The sequence below is a fragment of the Lissotriton helveticus genome, chromosome 8 (genome assembly GCF_964261635.1).
Source record: "Lissotriton helveticus chromosome 8, aLisHel1.1, whole genome shotgun sequence".
Classification (NCBI taxonomy): Eukaryota; Metazoa; Chordata; class Amphibia; order Caudata; family Salamandridae; genus Lissotriton; species Lissotriton helveticus.
In genome coordinates this window covers 422,593,510-422,613,869 of record NC_136069.1, presented here as the reverse complement: position 1 = coordinate 422,613,869, position 20,360 = coordinate 422,593,510, and the positions used below count along the sequence as shown (strand labels likewise).

The 20,360-nt window shown below is 45.0% G+C and overlaps 1 protein-coding gene across 1 annotated transcript in view; it reads left to right on the top strand.

Moving 5' to 3' along the window:
- VWA8 (von Willebrand factor A domain containing 8) overlaps positions 1 to 20,360 on the top strand; it is a 1,418,144-nt gene that overhangs the window by 930,154 nt on the left and 467,630 nt on the right. The window contains exons 34-35 of the mRNA XM_078657276.1: positions 3,778 to 3,932; positions 12,817 to 13,018. Of these exons, the coding sequence (XP_078513402.1) occupies positions 3,778 to 3,932; positions 12,817 to 13,018 (357 nt within the window). The remainder of the gene's footprint in view (positions 1 to 3,777; positions 3,933 to 12,816; positions 13,019 to 20,360) is intronic.

Sequence of the window (20,360 nt, the reverse complement as noted above, 5' to 3'; positions counted from 1 at the left end):
AGTCGGTATACGCCTGCCGGTGGAACAGATTTGTGGCATGGTGCACAGCAAAGGCTGTGGACCCCCTTTCTGCCCCTCTGTCTGAGGTTCTCCTCTTCCTTCTTTCCCTTGCCCAGCAGGGCTCTGCTCTGGGCACTATCAAGGGCTATCTTTCTGCCCTTTCCGCCTTCTTAAGGCTACCTGATCAGCCATCTTTATTCAAGTCCCCTATTGTATTACGATTCTTAAAAGGCATCACGCACATGTATCCACCTGCTCCGTTCGTGATGCCTCAGTGGGACTTGAACCTGGTTCTGACTTTCCTGATGTGTGCTCCCTTTGAGCCTCTTCATTCCTGTCCTCTCCGTCTTCTCACTTTAAAGACGGCCTTCCTGGTTGCCATCACCTCTGCCAGGAGAGTGAGTGAGCTCCAGGCCCTTTCTGTTAAACCTCCTTTCTTGTCTGTTCATCCTGACAAGGTGGTTCTTAGGACTAGACCTTCTTTCCTGCCCAAGGTAGTCTCTGCTTTTCACATTGGGCAGTCCATCACCTTGCCCTCCTTCTTCCCGCCTCCGCATCCTTCAAAGGATGAAGAGCGGCTCCATCGTCTGGACCCAAAACGTGCGCTTTCATTTTACATGGATCGCACACGCCAGTTCCGGGTGGATGACCAACTGTTTGTTGGCTACGTGGGTGAGAAGAAGGGAAGGGCGGTACAGAAACGAACCATCTCTCGGTGGGTCGTCCTGTGCATCAAAGCATGCTACTCTTTGGCTCGGAAGGAGCCTCCTGTTGGGCTGAGGGCCCATTCCACTCGGGCTACGGCGGCTACTACTGCCCTGGGCCGGGGAGTCCCTTTGCAGGACATTTGCCAGGCGGCTACGTGGGCCTCGCTGCACACCTTTGCGAGGCACTACTGCCTGGACAGTCAAGTCCGGAGGGATGGCTTCTTTGGCCGTTCGGTCCTCCAGGACTTTCTGGTGTAGGTTGTATTGGTTCGCAGACCCACCACCGGGGTTGGTATTGCTGGGGTATCTATTCTAAGGTAAGGAATCTAATACTAACCTGTGTCTTTCAGATGAACAAGTTACTTACCTTCGGTAACGATATATCTGTAAGAAACAGTAGTTAGTATTAGATTCCTTACCGCCCCGCCCATCCTCCCCGTTCTGCGAACTGATACCTAGGGTTAAGGACATCCCTTTCAGGGCCCTAGTTTCATATGGCACCAGTGTTAGTTCTCACATGGCTCTGCGTGTTCTGGCGCGGAAAAGCTGTGTGCAAAGAACTGACGTCAGCGCGCGGAGGCGGCGTCTATATACTCCAGCGACGTCATCACGGCGCACGACGCCGACGACGCGGAGCCGCAGGGGACGCCTGCAGACGACGCCTACCGACGCGCAGGGGTACTGCTACGCAAAAGTTTCCGGATCCAGACTGACGCCTGGGGATATTCTAAGGTAAGGAATCTAATACTAACTACTGTTTCTTACAGATATATCGTTACCGAAGGTAAGTAACTTGTTCAACAGGCCTATAGGGTTTGTTGTGCTGTATTCTGTTTTGAAGTGCTTGTCCCTTCAGGAGTTTAGGAGGCATTCATGCTCGTGCAGCCAGATATGAGGCAGCATTCACGGCTTTTCATTATCACGTTCCACTGGTTGTGTCAGGCAAAGCAGCTATTTGAGCTCCTCCTGATGCTTTTTGTAAACAGAATGCATGTGATAATTCCAGTATTCCAGACATACGCAATGTAGTGAAGCTGTGTTCCAGGATCTGTTTGGCTAGGCCATATTTGTCTAGTCTGTGATTGCTGCCCCTCCCCCCATATTTTAGTTTTTCTGGGATGCATGGAAGTCATCCAATCAGTCTGATGAAGGGGGTAGATAATGAACGATGTAGCACACGCTACCTTTCTGTAGTGACATATATGCGACTAGTCCTTGAACTTCCTTAACACATGAAATACCTCATATTGTGTGGATCGCTGTATCATCCTACCCCTGACATCTTCTGGCTTATGTAAGTTATCTGCTCTTTGCAGAACAAGAGGATCTGCTGGACTGGCAGTGCACCCAGGTTTTGCTCCTAACCACAGTGGAGGATTGTGCTCCCTCTTATTCGTTGTGGGGAGACTGATGGTTGGTGGCTTGTGATTCTTAATGCTTCGGCCAGGCCTTTTAACCTTTACTATGGTGAGTGGGCCCTCCAACCTCCCTGTGAATATTCCAGCGAGGCCTCTAATTTGGGCCCTTCACTTCCAGGACTGCTTTGCTCATGGAGACCATGTGCTTGTTGAAGGGTGCTGTCTTTGGAGACACATTTAATGGCTTAAAAGAGGGCGGTAAAGGATAATGCTTTAGATAGTTTGTTTACGGTGGCTACAGCCGTCACTGCCACTAGTGGGTAGTCCATTTCTTCTTTCAATATAAGAGCTTTGTATAAAACTAAGCTCAGTGTAGGAGAATGCTTTCAGTTAAACAGTTTGGTTGGTACCAAAGATCTTAATGCCAAGGTGAGCACTCACCCTCCTAATAACTTTGGCCAGTTCCTCCCTCTTTTTCAAAAGGCCAAACACCGATATTTCGACCTATCTCCAAAAGTGAGTATTATGGTTAGTTGTTATGCCACCAACTTAATACATTGAGGTCGAGTAATGGACTATACTGATATATGTTTTATGGGGGCTTTCAACACATTACCTGTATGCTGCCATTTAGGGCATAAGTGGAATGATTACATAAACCTTTTTGTCACTGATAACATTATGTTTGGCCCTTTTAGCACTTGTTTTAATAATCGGCCAGAGAAAGTTTGTTGTAATTCATAGTGGGAACGTTACCATTTTTCTCATCTCAATTAACAATCTTGAGTGTTGTGAGAGTGTTTATTCAAAAGTAAAGTGAGCGCAATGGATCAAATTGTTATTTGGAGTGATCAATGTGTGAAATGGCGTCCTAGAATATCCATGTGCATTGGTTCAAACCTGAAGACCATCCTAAAATGAAGACTAGTCTGAAGCTATGGCAGCTCTTTTTTCCACTAGGTGACAACATTTTGGAGTGAGTTTCCAGATAATTTAACATTAGAATAATTTGCTAACCTCGCAGAGACACCAAAAACACATATTTTCTGAAAGTACCAGGATGCTAAACATTACTTAGCATTCTCAGGGTTTTTAAGTATTTTGCTCATGTTGGCTTATGAGTGGTCTGGGTGAAGAGCAAGTGGAATATGTTTTCGACCTTGTAGTTATGGGAGTCGAGTGAGTTGTAGCATTTCAACTTTATCTACAACCTATGCCATGACTGCAACCAGAGGTAAAATCTACCATAAGTGGATGACTCCTTATGCTTTCAGGTTTCACAGGATTTGTATACCCTTGTTGATTTCCAGTCGTCAGCAACTATCTTGTTACTGAGGTGTTCATGGTTGGGTGGAGCTTACAGTTCGGTACCTCTGCTCGGTAATGATTCTAAAGATTGGACATGATCGAATGCTATAGAACAAGCAAGACCTGTGGCTTTATGAGTAATGTCATTGACTCAATGGATCGAGACGTCCTTTGTTGTGAAATGTTTGTGTGCCTACTTTAAGCAAGAAGGACTTGTCTCACAAAAGGTGTCGGCATTGCTTCATTCTATTTCCAGTTGCAATGAAAAATGATTTAGAGCAACCACAGGAAAGTGAGTAGACAAGATTCAATCAACGTTGTCTTTGTTGCAGGATATAATTAGAATTTGACACTCTTACCATAGCACTGAAATCAATAAGTCTCACGTCTTTTTGCTATTGTAGGCCTGGAGTTGACCATTCCGCATACAATTTCAAGTGACCATTTACCTTCAGAGAATCTGAGTGCAGCAGTGGGGCAGAAGATCATCGCTCCAAATAGGATTCTCTCCGATGGCAATAATTATGCCACCATTGTGGTTGGATTCCCAGACCTCTTGGTAAGCATCTGATATTGTGACTTGTTCTGCGTTTATTCATCTGATTTACATATATGAAATATACACGTTCTTAAATTTGAAAGTACATTTACTTAATTCTTTACTATACCATTTGGATTAATGGTGGTTAATGGCAGAATAAATCCATTGGTTTGCATATTCTCTCAAATCTAAATCGTGCTGAAAGGAAATATTGTTTTTAGTACTTACCGAAAGTTAAATGATACCAATTGTCAAAAGGTTATTTCGACGGGGTTCCAATGTTTGGGGCCAACTGCCCTTAGGGTGCACGCACAACATTGCACTCTTCTGTGACTTTGCACAGAAAATAGTGACTGAGAACCAACACCGGAAGAAGGGTTGTAGTGGGAGAATGAGTGGGTAAGCTCCTTCTGTAAAGAAAGAGGAACTTGTGCCAAAGAAACTTGATGAATAACGCACAATGTGCTTTAAGAAAATGTTTTGCCAGTTCAGTGCCCCATTTGCTGAGGGTTTGAGAGGGTGTATTGTTGAAAAATATAGTGGTTAAGGAAGATGGAGCATGCCCATGCAAAATGTTTAGAAGAATAACCAGGCCTTAAAAATAATCCTCTATTTTATTGCTAGCTAGTGCAGTTTACGACCAGAGTAATGCACCAGCTATTCCTAAAATAAAGGGAGCAGCAGAATTGTGTACCTATTGGGGCCTCTTTAGTATTTTTTCATAGAACTAGGTAGCAGGCGTTTGTGAGTGGCAGGCGTGTTTGAATTAGCTTGGTTACCACTTCCTTATGGTGGGTTGTTGGTGTGAAAGGGAGAATCTTTTAAACGCTTAAGTTGCCGGAAGCAAGTGTTTGGCACATTTCCAAATTGTTTTTTGGAGACAAATTTGTATCCATAACAACACCTACATTTTTGACAGTCCTAGATAGATTTGGACATTTGGAAGTCTTGGTCAGAGAAATAATTGTCGGGAAAGCCCTGTACTTTCAGTAAGCACTTTGTGAACCTGGCTATGATTGAGCAAAACATCAGTAGAATTTTGAACAAATCATTTACGCCTGTATGCTTTATGAACCAGAGTTGCATTGCCGGATGAATGATCCTCTGACCAATACCTTCTTGTTATAAAGTCATCATGAAAGTGACTGGTAGCACAGTGCCTTTGGATGGATCTGATGTTCAGGGTAAAGATAACCAGCACCCAGTTAAGATGGTTTGGCTGTTAAATCTCACAAATAGAGCACTCCCCATGTCCTTCTAGGGGATGTATGACATTACAACGCATGCTTTTACCACGCATGCCTTACATCGCAGTTTTTACAACGCATGCTGTTACAACGCATAGCGCTTAGGGGTGCTTGATAGTGAATAGTTTAATTTACTATTCCAACTCCAGTCCCCGTGGATAGTAGGGAAGGTGTTGGATAGTAAATTAAAACTATCCCCTATCCCAGAGCGCCCCCCAGTGCAATGCGTTGTAATGGTTTTCGTTGTAAAACCTGCGTTGTAAAAGCACTGCGTGGTAAAAGTTGCATGGTAAAGGATGTTTACCCTTCTGGGTCTAGACCATTCTGACCTGGACCTTTGAAATATAGGTTCCTAAACCTGAAGCTGACAGGTGTCAATCTCAGGTTAAGGGGTGACAAATTACATCGATGGAAGCACATCAGGACAGCAATACTTTGCCAAACAAAATCTGATGTGCAACAAATTCCACAGGATGACGTCAAACTTTTGAGACTTCTGCTTGCATTGGATATTTTGCAAATGGAGACCTTCTTCACATTCTTTACTGATATGCAAATCCTTGTGTATTTAGTCTAACACAGGATAGTGAGGTGTTTTTTATGGTATCAAATGTTAGGGATGTTGGTGATTGTACGATCTACATGTGTTAATGTGTATGGGCATAGATTCACTGGTTTGTTTGGATAATATATACGACAAGAAAAATGACCTTATTCCCTGTGCCCCCGGTAATCCCCAGTGGGATGGTAAGGGGAGGTAGACTCATCAGGATTTCTAGATAATGGTGTTTCTCCCAGGGACATCGGCTGCTAAAAGCAGATGAAATCTTGTGGTGAAACACGGGGGGAATATACAGGAATCAGCATGGAAATATTGATTCCCAAATGTTGTTCCATAAGCACAAGATTGTTTTCCACCCTTCTTCAGAATTACTGATGCGCTTGTTACAAGTGACACCAGTGGCAGGGTTGGAATATAAAGTAGAAACCCTACCCTTAGCGCTACTTCGCGGTCAATTTTCTAAGTTAAATTAGGGTTTCTGGTCTTCAGTTAAAACGAATAGTAGCTGATAAAACACCAAAGTAGGGAATGTCTGCTTTTCAGCATAACCGGCAATCAATGAATTTTGCTGCTCTTGTACTGACTTGGCGCTTTGTGTTGTCAAATCGGTATCAGTGTAGCTCCTCCTCTAAGCACTTTATATGATTGAGGGCCCTACTATTCCACACTTAGGGCCCATTGTAAGCCTTACTATCATCAAGATCCCTGGGCTCCCACGACCCACTTCCAGTTCCATGTTCCTATAATTCGGGGAGCATGGCTCACTCCACCTGTCTTCAGCTTGCTGTTCTTGGCATGGTGCTGTGTTGCATTTAAATGTAACAAATGTAGCTGTATGTGCTCTTTCATTACAACATGGAAAACTTACCAGAACAGTGCATGTGGGACAACTGCTGCAAAGCACACAAGGATAGTTTGGCTAATGCTACTCACACATACTAGACAAGAGCACACCAGTCCCCCTCACCATTTTCACATACACATAGGCCCCTTTTGTCTGGTAATGCTCAGACCATAATACATCTGAATAGTCATGTGGAATCCAGAACTGGAATATGGTGTGGTCAAGGTGTGCAATATTTTGGAGAGTGTTCTGATATGAACTGATCTAAAGGAAAGACCACGCAAGGTCTTCGTGAGCACCACCTGAGGCAGGATGGCAGACTCCTGATGCAGGTGTTCTCGGTTGCGTGGGGTTGGTGAACTCTTTGATGAAGCTGAAGAGTTCCATGCAAATGGATGGAGCTAGTTTCAAGGCGGATGGCCAGGGCTACCTTTTTTGGCGTTTTTCAGGCCTATATGGTGTTCATTGAGAGCCACTTTGAAGTTGGCTCGATTGCTGGTTGTTTTGCTGGTGCACCAGATCATTTCTAGTTGTTTACAATTGCATTTGGAGGATTTTAGTTCAGGAGTGAACCAGCTGGTGTGTTTGGAGGATCTGCCTTGTTTTTCGGGTTTGAGGGGTGTGATTATGTTGGCGCAATCGGTGATTCAGGTGTTGATATTTTGGACCGCCACCTCGAGGTTGGCGGTGGTGTCCCGGGAGATAAATAGGGTGTGTTGGTCCATAGATTTTCTGTTACCTTGCTCCAGCTCCTCTGGGCAGTGCTGGTCTGCTTGGTGGGGGTGGTGTAGATGGAGAAGTGGATGATTGAGTGATTTCCGAGGTGTGGCTGTATTTGATTCTGTTGCTGCCTGTGAAATAGGGGCCAAAGTTTGTCCAGCTATGTGCGTGGGTTTGGTGACGATTTGGGTGAGGCCGAGGTTGTTCATACTCTCTGCTTAATTTGCTGTGTTGGCGTAGTTTTGGTTGGTTGATGTACAATTTTAGGAAGATTAAGTTCTTGAAGCAGAGGGCAAGCGAGGCCATGATGTCAGAGAGTTTTTACAGAAAAACAAGGGAACCCAAATAGTACCAAGGACCTTGGGCAAATGACTATTAAGGAGAACAACGGTCCTTAGGGTTAGAGATTATTAACAATTCAATAGCATATAGACTCCAATCAGTACTATATCAGAAAGTTTTTCAGTACCCAGCCGGGCCTGAATTTTTATTCAAGTATAGATATAAATACATGGACCAAGCGAGAGGTCCGATTAAGAAACTGATAGGGTACAAGCCTGTACCTATCCAGAACACACTCGAACAAGGTTCGGAGGTGGAGGAAGTAAGAAAGGAAAAAAGGTAAAGAATATCAGGCAAAAAGAACATGGGAGCCAACTGTCCCTTGCATCATTAATACAATTTCAAAGCAAGTTCAGACAGACAATCACTGTAACAAAATTAACACAATAGACAGGTTACAGAATTGTAAAAAGTGTCGACGGCGTTTCGATCCCTAGGCTCCTATTGAACTGGGATCATCATCAGGACTTTATAATGTTTTGCCTGTGAGTACTTTTGAAATAAGCCTTTCAGAGCATTAATTACTCTGCTCCAGTGAATCAAGAGGGGTAGAGTTCGGTGGAAGTGGACGGTGCCTCGATTCCTACTCGGTAGACATAATAATGTCACCCGTTTGTAGGGATTCTTCCATTTCGAAGAATTGCATGTCAATTCCAGCCGCACGAGGGTGGATATTCCAATTATTTCACAATCTTTGGTGCACAGACGATGCTGCCTTGCTCCTGAATCGAGCAGAAATCGGTCGGCGTGCTCAATGGCAGTAACCCGACTCAACGACAATCCGGAAGTCTGGTATGATGTCAGAGAGGTCCTTGCAGAGGGTGGGGCGTTGTCCTGGTCGTCTGAATGCCCGTGTGCCCCTGATGGTGAAATTGCTGTCTGTTTTGAGTTTGAAGCTGAGGATTTTCCATGATGAGGGTAGTGTCGTCAGTGGCTGCTGTGTAGTGGAAGGACTCTTTGTGGATAATGGCACTACCACCTCTGTTTTTGCTGACTTGGTCTTGGTGTATAATCTTGTAACCACTCAAAATGTGCAGAAGAGGGGTTGAGCCAAGTCTCGGTGAGGAAGATGACATCGGGGGTGAGGGAGGTGATGGTGTCCCAGATCTCTGTGGGGTGTTTGTGGAGCGATCGCGTTTTGATCAGGAGGCATTGGAATTTGCTTGGGTTGATGGGTATGGACTGGGTTCCGAGGGGTAGGGGGTAAGCTGACATGGCAGGAGAATCGGCAATCGTGGGGAAGTGAGGCTGAAGAGGTCGCTGCGAGGTCCTGGGTTCAGGGCAGTTGTCTTGGCGCTGGAGTAGCTCTGCGTGGGCAGAGATTCTGGGGTCCTGGCACGGGGTTGAGGAATGGATGGGCACAGACGGGCTTGCCTTTGGCGCGCTGGCAGCATGGCTACGCTGCGACCTCCATTAAGTAGGTTCCTGCTAGGGGGGCGGGGCACTGGGTGGGTTTAGGAGAAGGCTGGAGGGGGGCAGAGGATAAAGTTTAAGGCGGGAAGCAAAAATTGGAAAATACACTTAGGGGGTAAAAGATGCAAAGTAAAAAACAGGAGAAAGAGTCACAATTAGGTTGGAGGCAAAAAGATGTAGTAAAACGGGAGAGAATTTCGTGATTAGGCAGGAGGAAATAAAGTTATGGAGGTAAATGGAGGCAAAAAGCTTACATTTAGGTGGGAGGAAAAGGTTATGGAAGCTAAAGGATGCAAAAAGGTTACATTTAGGTGGGTGAAAAAAGTTATGGAGGCAAAAGGAGACAAAAAGGTTACAATTAGGCAGAAGAAGAAGAAGGTTATGGAGGCAAAAAGGTTGAAAAAAGAAAGTTATGGAGGCAAAAGGTGACCAAAAGGTTGAATTCAGGTGAGAGAGAAAGAAGGTTATGGAGGCAAAAGGACGCAAAAAGGTTAAATTTAGGTGGGAGAAGAAGAAGGTTATAGAGTCAAAAAGCAAGCAAACGGTTAAAAATTAGATGGGAGAAACCAAGGTTATATGGGGAGGGTGAGAACAGCAGTGAGGTATCTGACTTACAGCGGTTACAGGCTTGAGCGGGGAGCTCGGCCTGAACCAGTGGAGGAGGCTGTCCCAGGGACCTGTTCAATGGGGTCGTGCTGCAGCCTCCATTTAGTAGGTTCCTGTGAGAGGGCGGAGCATAGTAAGAAGTTTTGGGTTTGCCGTCGTGTCATACGCGGATGACATTCCGATCGCTGTCTCAGTGAGTTGCTCTGCTAGCCAGACAGCATCTAGGTTCTGTGACTCTAGGAGCCATATAGTAAGATGGATGACAGACAACCGTCTGAAATTGAACTCCTCCAAAACCGAAGTCTTGCTGTTGGGGAATAATCCATCTTTACGGACAAACAATTGGTGGCCCGTTCAACTTGGCCCCTTACCTAACCCACTGCACAAGTCTAAAAACCTAGGTGTCAATTTTGACACCATGTTGTCCTTCGAGGTACAAATAAATTCGGTCACTTCTGCTTGCCTTTTTATCATGAAAAAATTGAGGAAAATCCTTCCAGCTATACCCTTGGATTTAAGGAAGACGGTGGTGTCTGTGTTGATTGTCTGACTTGACTATTGACCCTCTTCTCCACTGCTCCGAGGCGCAGTATCAATTAACGCCAAACGGACCAGAATGCAGCAGTAAGAATACTTTTGGGCATTCCTAAATTTGATTCAGTCTCCACAGCCCTGGTCCGACTCCACTGACTACCCGTGGCCAAGAGTATTCAATTTAAATTATTTTATATTGGGTTGAAATCTCTTAACAATATGGGGCCCACACAACTGAAGAAATTTCTAAAGCTATACATTCCAACCAGAGCCCGTAGATCTGCTGAACTGGGAAATGTAATTGTTCCTAGAGTTAATAAGGTTAGATGGGGAGGAAAGAGTTTTTCGGCTACAACTGCCAGCCTGTGGAACTCCGTGCCTACTGTGCTGAAATAAGAATCCAACCTCCTTAAATTCAGAAAGGGCCTAAAAACGTGGCTGTTTCCAGCATAAATCCACTCTTTGTTCTACTCTGACCACTATTAATCAAAGGCAGCGCCTAGACACCCCAGGGTATTTGTTTCACTTTAAAAATTTATAATTATCATCATCATCACTGGAGCGGGATAGGAGTAGGCGGAAGCAGGAGGGGTAAAGAGGTAAAGTTTAAGGCGGGGAGGAAGAATCAGAAAATACGATGGGGGAAAAATGCAAAATTACAAACAGGGGGAAAAGAGTCACAATTAGGTTGGAGGCAAAAAGTTGTTGTTAAGTGGTAGAGGTGGTCATGATTAGGCGGGAGGAAGCAAGGTTATGAAGCAAAAGGAGGCAAAAATGGTTGAAACATGGAGGTTATGGAGGCAAAAAGGTTACATTTAGGGGGAGCGAAAGAAGGTTATGGAGGCAAAAGGAGGCAAAAAGGTTACATTTAGGCAGGAGAAAAAGAAGGTTATGGAGGCAAAAAGGTTCAAAATTATGTGGGAGAAAACAAGGTTATGGAGGTAGAAAGGAGGCAAGTGGTTAAAAATTAGGCAGGCGTAAACAAGGTTATGGGTGGAGGGTGAGAACAGCAGGCGAGGTGTCTGGCAGACAGCGGTTACAGGCTTGAGTGGGAGCTCGGCCTGCAGCATTGGAGTTAGCTGGCCCAGGGACCTGCTCAATGGGGGCAAGCTATTGCCTACATTACGTAGGTAGGAGAAAGAGGTTAAAGTTTAAGGCGGGAAGCATGAATCATAAAACCTCATTAGGGGGGAAAAGATACAAAGTTACAAACGGGGGAAAAAGAGTTACAATTAGGTTGGAGGCAAAAAGTTGTAGTTAGGTGAGAGAGAAAGGCACGATTAGGCAGGAGGAAACAAAGTTATGGAGGCAAAAAGGTTGCACTTATGTGGCAGGAAAATAAGATTATGGAGGCAAAAGAAGCAAAAAAAGGATACTTTTAGGCAGGAGAAAAAGAAGGTAATGGATGCAAAAGGAGGCAAAAGGTTTAATTTTAGGTGAGAGAAAAAGGTTATGGAGGTAAGAGGAGGCAAAAAGTTTGAAAAAAGAAAGTTATGGAGGCAAAAAGGTTAAATGTAGGCAGGAGAAGAAGGTTATGGTGGCAAAAAAGGCAGAAAGGTTAAAAATTAGGTGGGATTAAAATAGGTTATGGGTAGAGGCTGAGAACAGCAGGTGAAGTGTCTGGCTGACAGCAGTTACTAGCTTGAGCGGGAGCACGGCCTGCACCAGTGGAGGGAGCTGGCCCAAGCACCTGCTCCCTGTTTCTAATGTTCAGAACCTTTAATACAAGTGTAAGTAATAATTAATTTAAAATCCCCATGCCAAAGAGCGATAAAACAAAATAAGTCGGATCAAGCCATTTTGTCATGTGGTTTATGGCCGTTTACATTTTTTTTTTAAATCAAAAAACCCAGAGTTAATAGTCATCTTTTAATTCACTTAATTAAACCAAATATGAAATTAGCAACATCCCAAACTGGAATTAGTCATCAATTGTGAAATGATTGGGTATGTCCATTAAAAACAGCGGATAACCTTCAGTGATGATTCTTTCTGTGAAAAGGAAAGGAAACTTGTCAGAATACGTTTTCCTCCCTTCACGACTCAATGTTGTAACTGTGCCGAGACTAACCTAAGAAACTCACCTGAGTCGACACCTGAGCTGAAGAGGAAGAGGAGCAGCTTTTGTTGACTCATGGCATGTACATGAAGGTCACTCTGTGCCTTGCTGGGTGCCCAGATCGCCTTTGCCTGGTTGTAGACACCTTCAGGGGTTTTCTTTGAGCTAGTTACAGCACTGGGCATGAATGGCAGTGGTGGAGAAAACGTTATGAATTCCAGAATGTAGGCGTGGTTAAGCATTAAATACTAGCCCTATGCAAGTTAATGGGTTGCCCATGGAATGCTGACGGAGGTGCTCAATCCAATGTGTGCCTGAGTTCTTCCTGTGAGATCAGTTCCAGATAGCATCATATATAAGGGTCTATTTCCCAGTGATGTTATCATCGCAACGCATTTGTTCATCGCATTCAACGCCCTTTGCTTTCATCCCAGGTTTTTGCTATTACGAGAAGTCTCGGGACTTGTTTTGTGGCGCTGTTTACATCAATGCAATTGAACCAACTAGCCAGCTATGCACCTTTCTTTCACTTTTACCAGCCAAGATTTCCATAATGTTCAGCATTCTATTTTCAGTCTGCCAGTGAGGTGTACAGTTGGAGGAGAGACTTTGCATTGGGAAGCAGAAGCATGCCTTCAACAGATCCTTTCTTCTATGCAAGGCGCAGTGGAGCGGAAGCTGCCAAGCAGAGCAATTGTGTGATCTCTCTGGCATCCAATCAAGTGATTCGGACTCTACCACCAAATGATGTGCCATTAAAAGAACTCTACCCTAAAGGTATGAATCAATTGAAGTGTCAACTAACATCCGTCAGTGATGTTCATAAGTAGCAAATTGCTATTATAGTAGTTATGGTAAAGTACCCAGGAGTACACAAAGATGTATTGCTTTAGTCAACTTAGATACCTGACAATAGTGTTTGTCTTTAACCTTGACTGTTTACTAGAATAGTAAAATAGAATAAAACCTGTGTGTGTGTAGTGAAAAATGAAGGTTAAAGTGAAGTTATGGTTAGCTTTAGTTAGTATGCTTGGAAAAACTCATGAATTCTCTTTAAGTACCGCAGTTAAGTAATGCTATGGTTACACATTAAAGCCACAAAACCACTGAGACTCTCAAGTTATGGCTATGTCCCTAAACCATATCTCATACAACAGCCATGTATACTAAGTGCAATGCTTATGACTTTACCTTTGATGTGACAGAAGCAATTACAAATTTCATAAATATTCTTACAGATGAGATTACATATTATATTACCCTTTAAAAAAAAAAAATGTGATTAAAGTTTTCACATTGCACACTTTGCATCAACAAAACACTAACATTAGAATGGCTGTTGTTACTCTGTGGTTCACCACAACAATCCTTGAGACCCAGTCCATTGTCGAAGGTGGGAGTATGCTGCCTGCAGTGGAACGACAGCATAGTGTGTACTGTCCAAGGCCGGGAGTATGTCTGGGGGCCATGCAGCAAATGTCAGGAGGAGCTCTCGAGCAATGGGAGACCTTGTGCGAGATATGTGTGCTGTTGGAATGGTAACTTCGGAGTGCTGGGGGGGATCAGAAAGCAGCACAGGCGTGGTTGGCTTACAGTATGTTGAAGTGGCAGGGTTGGTTGGTGTTTGGGTGGAAAAGGGGAGGCCAGATTCACAGTAGCAAGGGGGAGCAGGGGTTTGAATTCCCTTGGGTTGTTGGTAGGTTGACAGCGCAGGCTGAATGTCGGGTAACACAACCTTGGGATGTTAAGAGGGGGGATTGGTTACACGCACTAGTTCTCTGAACTGCGTTAGCATGGTGTCCCAGGCCGTCTCGATGGGCCGATGAAGTTTGCGACTTCGCCCCAACGGATGAGCACCTTGTGTCACAGTATTCTAGGCGGTGGCTGAGGTGCAAACAGAGCGAGCGTCGCAAAGCGAGCTCGAATGACTTGTTTTTCATCCTGCCTATAAATCCCAAAGGTGGTTGCTGCCCAAGTTTTCAGACTAGGGATTTCAGTGACTGTGGCGAGGGATGGAACTCCAGTAGTGCATCATGAAAGGGCACACCTAGAGTATGTGTTGAAAATTGGCAGTGTTGGAATTGCACCTAGGGCACTTGAGACTGGGCCCTGTGTAGTATTGTGTGCTGGAAACTCTTGAATCAGACATTGCGAGAGACTGTCTGAGCAACTTCTTGCACCAGTGTCCATTCCGAGTTGTGGAGAGGGCATCCAATGTCGTAATGCCGTATGTTCTCTAACTGCTTTGTTAAGCCAAGTAATCAGGTGGCCCCCAGAATCCATGGTGTATAGGGTGTGTATGATAGCTGGGATGTGGGGGGTGTTCGTCATCAATACTCAGCCACAAGAGATGACGTAGCTAACAGTTGGCCATGGAGGATGAATTGGCTGGAGTGGATATCATAGTCCTCTGTCAGGTGGTTGAACGTTAAGAAGTGATGGCCCTGGAATAGAATCCCTATTCTGTCAATGGATTGTTCATGCCAGGGACTAGGTCCTCTGAGGTGAATTACTTGGGGGAATCGCTGTAGGCTTTTCAAAGTAATCAAAGGGTGTATATGAGGACATGGTGCGTCGGTTGGAGTAGCCGGGCAAGGCGCTTGCGGGCTACCAAGACTTGCAGTGACCACGAGCGACTCATTTAAACCAAAATCTGCAAAAATTGGCAGATTATATCAAATGGTAAGGGTCCATCGCCGGTACAGGTCTCATATAAGTTGCTGTTTGCCAACCAGTGCAACGCCCACTGGAGCTGAGCCGCTAAGGCGTATGTTTCAAAGGAGGGGGCTCCCAACCCGCCCTGATCCATCAATAGCTGAAGTTTATAGAGAGCTATTTGATGTCATTTGGTGGCCTATAAGAGCTCCCCCATCCTTGTGTCCAACTCCCAGAAGAAAGATCTTGACGGGTAAACCTACACAGTGACTAAATAATAGTAGAGATTACCATCTTGGAGAGGGCAATTTTACCTCTGACTACTAGGGGTAACCACTTCCAGTGGTTGGTCAGGGATTTGAGGGCTCTAAGGGCCCACTTCACATTGCCCTCAAATAGGTCGGTCTGTAAGTAGTATAACTGAATTCCGAGATACAGCACTGTGTACCCCGCCTAGGTCACTTGGGTGTCACTTAGTCAGAGGTCCTGGGGGAGGTGCCCCGGCATAGGACTTCATCTAGTTTACTTGCTGACCTGCTGCTGCATCATACTACTGGTGTGTGGTGTGTATGTTTGTGACATCGGCCCCAACGTCATGAAAATATAACTGTGTATCATCTGCATATAGCCATACTGCATAGGTCGTCCTTCCCAAATGTTTCCCTCAGTGTTCCCTCCTCCATTAGGAGGCAAATGGCTATGGGCTCCATGGTGATGGCAAACTGGTCATGCGGAAGGGGGCAGCCCTGGTGTGTGCCATAGCCAATCGTAAAGGAGGCGAAGATGAGGCGGCCAATTCGCACTTGGGATGCAGGATCGGTGCACAATAACTCTGTGTACTCTGGAGACGTTCACCGATGCCCAGCCTGGCCAATACCTGAAAGAGGTAGTCCCAGTACAACATGTTGAATGCCCTTTCCAAGTCAAGTATGGGAGTCATGGTGCAAGGAAATCTCAAAGAAACCTGGTCCATCACACAGATAAAGTTTCGGAGATTGTGAGATGTGCTCTGGCTAGGGACAAACTCATTCTGATCATGGTGGATGTTGCTGGGCAGTATTTGGACACAGCAGTCTGCCAGTACCTAGCCCAATATCTTATAGTCTGTGCCTAGTATAGCTATGGGCCTGTAGGAGGACAGGTGTGCAGGATTTCTGCCGGGCTTCAGCAAGGAAGAAATGAGGAATTTCCGAAGGGATGATGGGAGCGTTCCTGTGCCAAAGGACTCTTTGGATATGCCCAATAGTTTGGGGGCAAAGTGAAGCAAGAAGCAGTCATAATACTCCAGCAAGTAGTCCATCCAGTCCTGGCATTTTATGCGAGGCCCGGTCATGGGTGGCCTTCCTCACTTTCTCCACCATGGCATGGGCATTGACTTCTTTGCGCTCAAGCTCTGTGATGTGGAGATGAGTGAGAACCGACAGTTACGTCTCAGTTCCTGTCAGGTGTGTTTGGTGGGGGAATGCCCGGTAGAGGGTGAAGAAAAAGCTAGGAAGTGCTTGAAGTATGTCTTATGTACAGAAGGGGGGCTTACCTAGGTCTATCTCCATGATAGGGAGAGCGCTGACTTACTGTTGTGTCAACCACGTCAGGAGGCGGCCCTGCTTATCTCCCGAGGAGTGCACCTGGGCCATATAGTCCACAAAGTTATAGCAGTGGGAGCGTTCCAGAAGTGCAGCAAGGTGGTCTTAGGCCTCCCCTAGTGCCATGTGGGTGTCAGTGTCATGTGGAGCTCCTTGCTTGAGGTCTGCCAACGCTCCCTCTGTCTGGGTCAGATTGCGGTGAAATTCGCGATGGACCTCTCTATGTTCTGAATGCAGATCCCTCTAGTAACTACCTTGAAAGAGCCTGATTTTTTTGCGGTAAAGGCGGCATGGTTCTCAGGAAAGTAGTGGCTGATATGTGTAAGCAGGGAGTCTCGGAAGAGTGGGTCATCTAAGACTTCCCAGGGGAGCCTCCATGTGGGAACCCGTGTCGACAGTGTGTGCCAGTCCATGTCACTGATGTGTGCGGCATGGTCAGATATTATATGTCCAAAGTAGTCAGAATGCTTGGGTTGGGTGAGTAGAGAGGCATAGAAAAGGAAGTGATCAATGCAGACAAATAAATTGTGGGAGCTGAATAATGGGAATACTGTTTAAGGGTGGGATTATGTGCTCTCCAGGCATCTGACAGTGCTATACTCAGCATGGAGATGGGCCGGGGCTAGGGTAGGGGCGGGTGTGACCTATCGAGGTGGACGTCTAAGAGGTTATTGAAGTCTCACCCCAATATCCATGGGATACCTGTCTGTTGTGCCAAGATCTCTGACAATGAGGTCGAGAAGCTGGACTGGTCTATGTTAGGTGCGTAAATGCTTCCCAAGAGCACATGGGTTCCGGCTAGGTGACCCTCAGAAAATTGTGGATTCAGTGTGTAAACCTCTTTAGGGAAAATTTCCAATATGTTAGTTCTTTACAAAACAACTACATCAATATAGTTAATCACCTGGTTTTGAAACTTTTCTTCAAAAAAGGTATACTGAGTTCAAATTCACTGTGGTCTTAAATTTAAACATTTGCTCCCACATGCCATCAGATTCCAAGAAAATATACAAAATTGGGTTTATTCTTTTAGACTGGCATGGGTAAGATGAGTAGAGAAATGCCACCTGTATTCATCTACTTGCAAGAATGTTAAAATATCACATGTCACTATTATGCTTCTCAAGAGAACACAGAGTGTGGGCAATTTCACTGAGTTTGAATTCTGCTGTAGAACCTTTTTATACCAACAACCCCTTTCATGTGTTAACGATCAACTTCCCCTCTGAAGGCCTATATGTGAATAAAGTCTCCATAACTTCTAATTAAGCATTACTTCATCATTGGATACAGACCTCAAATATCAGGGATGTGGAAATGTTACACATATGTTGACAGGCTGTTGATTGATTTGCGGTGTAGGCATCCTTTAATTTTACATTGTCAAGTAGTAAAAGTCCAAACTAAAGTACATAACTTTTGCTTGGTTAACATATTTTATGGAATATATGTCTTATCAAGTCAATTGCATTGTATTGTTCCTATTAGACTAGTAGGAAAACACTTCTGGAATGACAGTGGACAGCCCTGTCTTCACCAACCAAACACAATGACGCTAGTCATCCTGAACTCAAGTCGAGCAATCACATTGAAAGAATGCCATGACTCCCACGCTCTCATGGAACCACCCAAATGGTAGAAATGTGCTTGACAAGTTCTTGTGACATAACATGATATCACATTACATCTCATGAGATACACATGAGATACACCATAAACTAACATGAACAAAACAGTACTGCAAAAACAACAATATGTATTTACAGTTTGGTGCTTTTGTTAAGCATTGCTTGGCTTTAGTTTCTTTTTTTAAATAATGTTCTTACATTTCTTCGAAGCTAACTTTAACAATCACTTAAATTATAACTTTAACAATCACTTAAATGTAAATCTAGGGGTAGAAATTAATAAATTGCATTTCCGGCTAAAGGCCCCTTAGGACCCCTATTGAGAAATGTACCATTCCAACCCATGTCACTCAACCACATTGCTCATGTAGGCCAAGGTATATCAATGCAGCCCCATATTCGGTGCAGACTCAATCCTCCCCCCCTATGTGCAATAAGGAAAATACATGTGTTTGGGCCCAATTGTATATCTGAGTTCTCAAATGTGCAGCTTGTCTTTCATCAGTCTGGCTCATAATATGTATGTGAATAAAGTATATATGTACGTATTTACTCAATCATTTATTTGAGAGTTTTATAGGAGCGCTGAAAGTCTTGTCATGAAAGTCTACTTCGATCAACCTTATGGGGCGTGATGGTCTCATCAGGCGAGATGGGAAATGTCACAGCGTAGATTTCCGATGTTAGTCTGTAACCTCATTGCGATAAGGTCCAACAGGAAATACTGGTGCAGGAAAGGAAAACAAGTGGGGAGTCGAATGTTCTGGACTGTAGGCGGGGCGTTGCCGGGGGTAACTCTTTGGGTACAGGTATTCTGTAAGGAGTAAAATGCACATCATCAGTGCACTACTTGGGAAATGGGGAGCAGAGCAATGTCAAACCACATCAATGGATGGAATCAGTCTTACCGGCTTCTTGCAGTAGAAGAACTCTTACGAGAGCGAGGACGAGCTGGAGATAGCCCTCAGCCCTAGAAGAAGCCACGAATATATTGCAGGGAGAGTAATTGGTAAATGTGAGTAAACAGTACCACAATAACATGAAGGTGGCATCGTGAACAAAGGAAAAAGAGAAATCCTGAATATCCCTAGCAAAGTGCCACCTTCCCATGGCAAAAACACCAACTGTGAGGGACAAGATACAGGTTCAAACTACACAAACACCACAACCTTACAACAGCTAGCATTGCAAGGCATTTGTGCAATCCCGGTGAGTCTTGTTATTTTGCCCTTGAAAAGGAAATCTGCCTCCAGGCCCTTAGGCTTCCGCCCTAGTGGCCAAGCTCCAGTAAAGCAGAGCACGCGGGCGGAAGACACAACTTCAGTGATTTAACCTAGGTGCAACTCCGGTGAGTTAACAAGTGGGACTTGTTAAGCCACTATCCCTTGTAAATGTAGTAGTACTTGTATAGTGCACGAATCGACCCATGAGGGTATCTCGGCAGGCCCGGCTCCAGGAATTTTTATTTGGGTGGGCCAATGGTGCATTAGGGTGGGCCACTGCAGCACTTGCGGCCAGCATGACTCGCGGGGGAAGGGAGACGGGGCAGGGGGTTCACGCGGGGTGGTGTTTAATTTAATAATAATTATTAATAAAAAATATAGCTTACCTTTCCGTTGGCTGGGACCCACGTCTTCTCGGCTCCTGCTCTCCTGCCTCTGGCAGGACCAAGATGCAGGCAGCCTGGCTCCCTGCCCGAAGCCAATCACAACGCTGCAAGCAGTGTTGCGATTGGTCGGGACACCGCCCAGCCAGGGCCTTATGTGGAGGCCATGTTCTCTATGCAGGCTGCATTGCAGCCAATGCAGCCTGTATGGAGAAAGACAGAGTGGGCATGACTAGTTTGGGCAGCCCCAGAGGGCCGACCAAACAGTCTTTGTGCACTCATTACCTGACAGCTAATTAAATAAACAAAAAACAAAAGGGCATGACAGGGCCGGCTTTAGCACTAATGCAAAAGTCTTGTTTGGCGCCCCACCAATGACCTCTTCATCCGTAGATACCATTACTACCACCCTCCAACAGTGCCCTTCATCCCTCTGTAGCCCCTCTCTCATATGCATTTCATTTGTTGTATAGCGCTACTCATATCAGTGTAGGGTGTCACAGTACTTCACATCACACACACATTATACAGAGATAATGAATGATGCAAGTAGGTAAATTAGTTTATAGGGAATGTCGCATAAGCCAATGAGGATTAGAAAGTGTAGGACTCATGTCATCCATACTGGTGGGCAGTATATTCTAAGA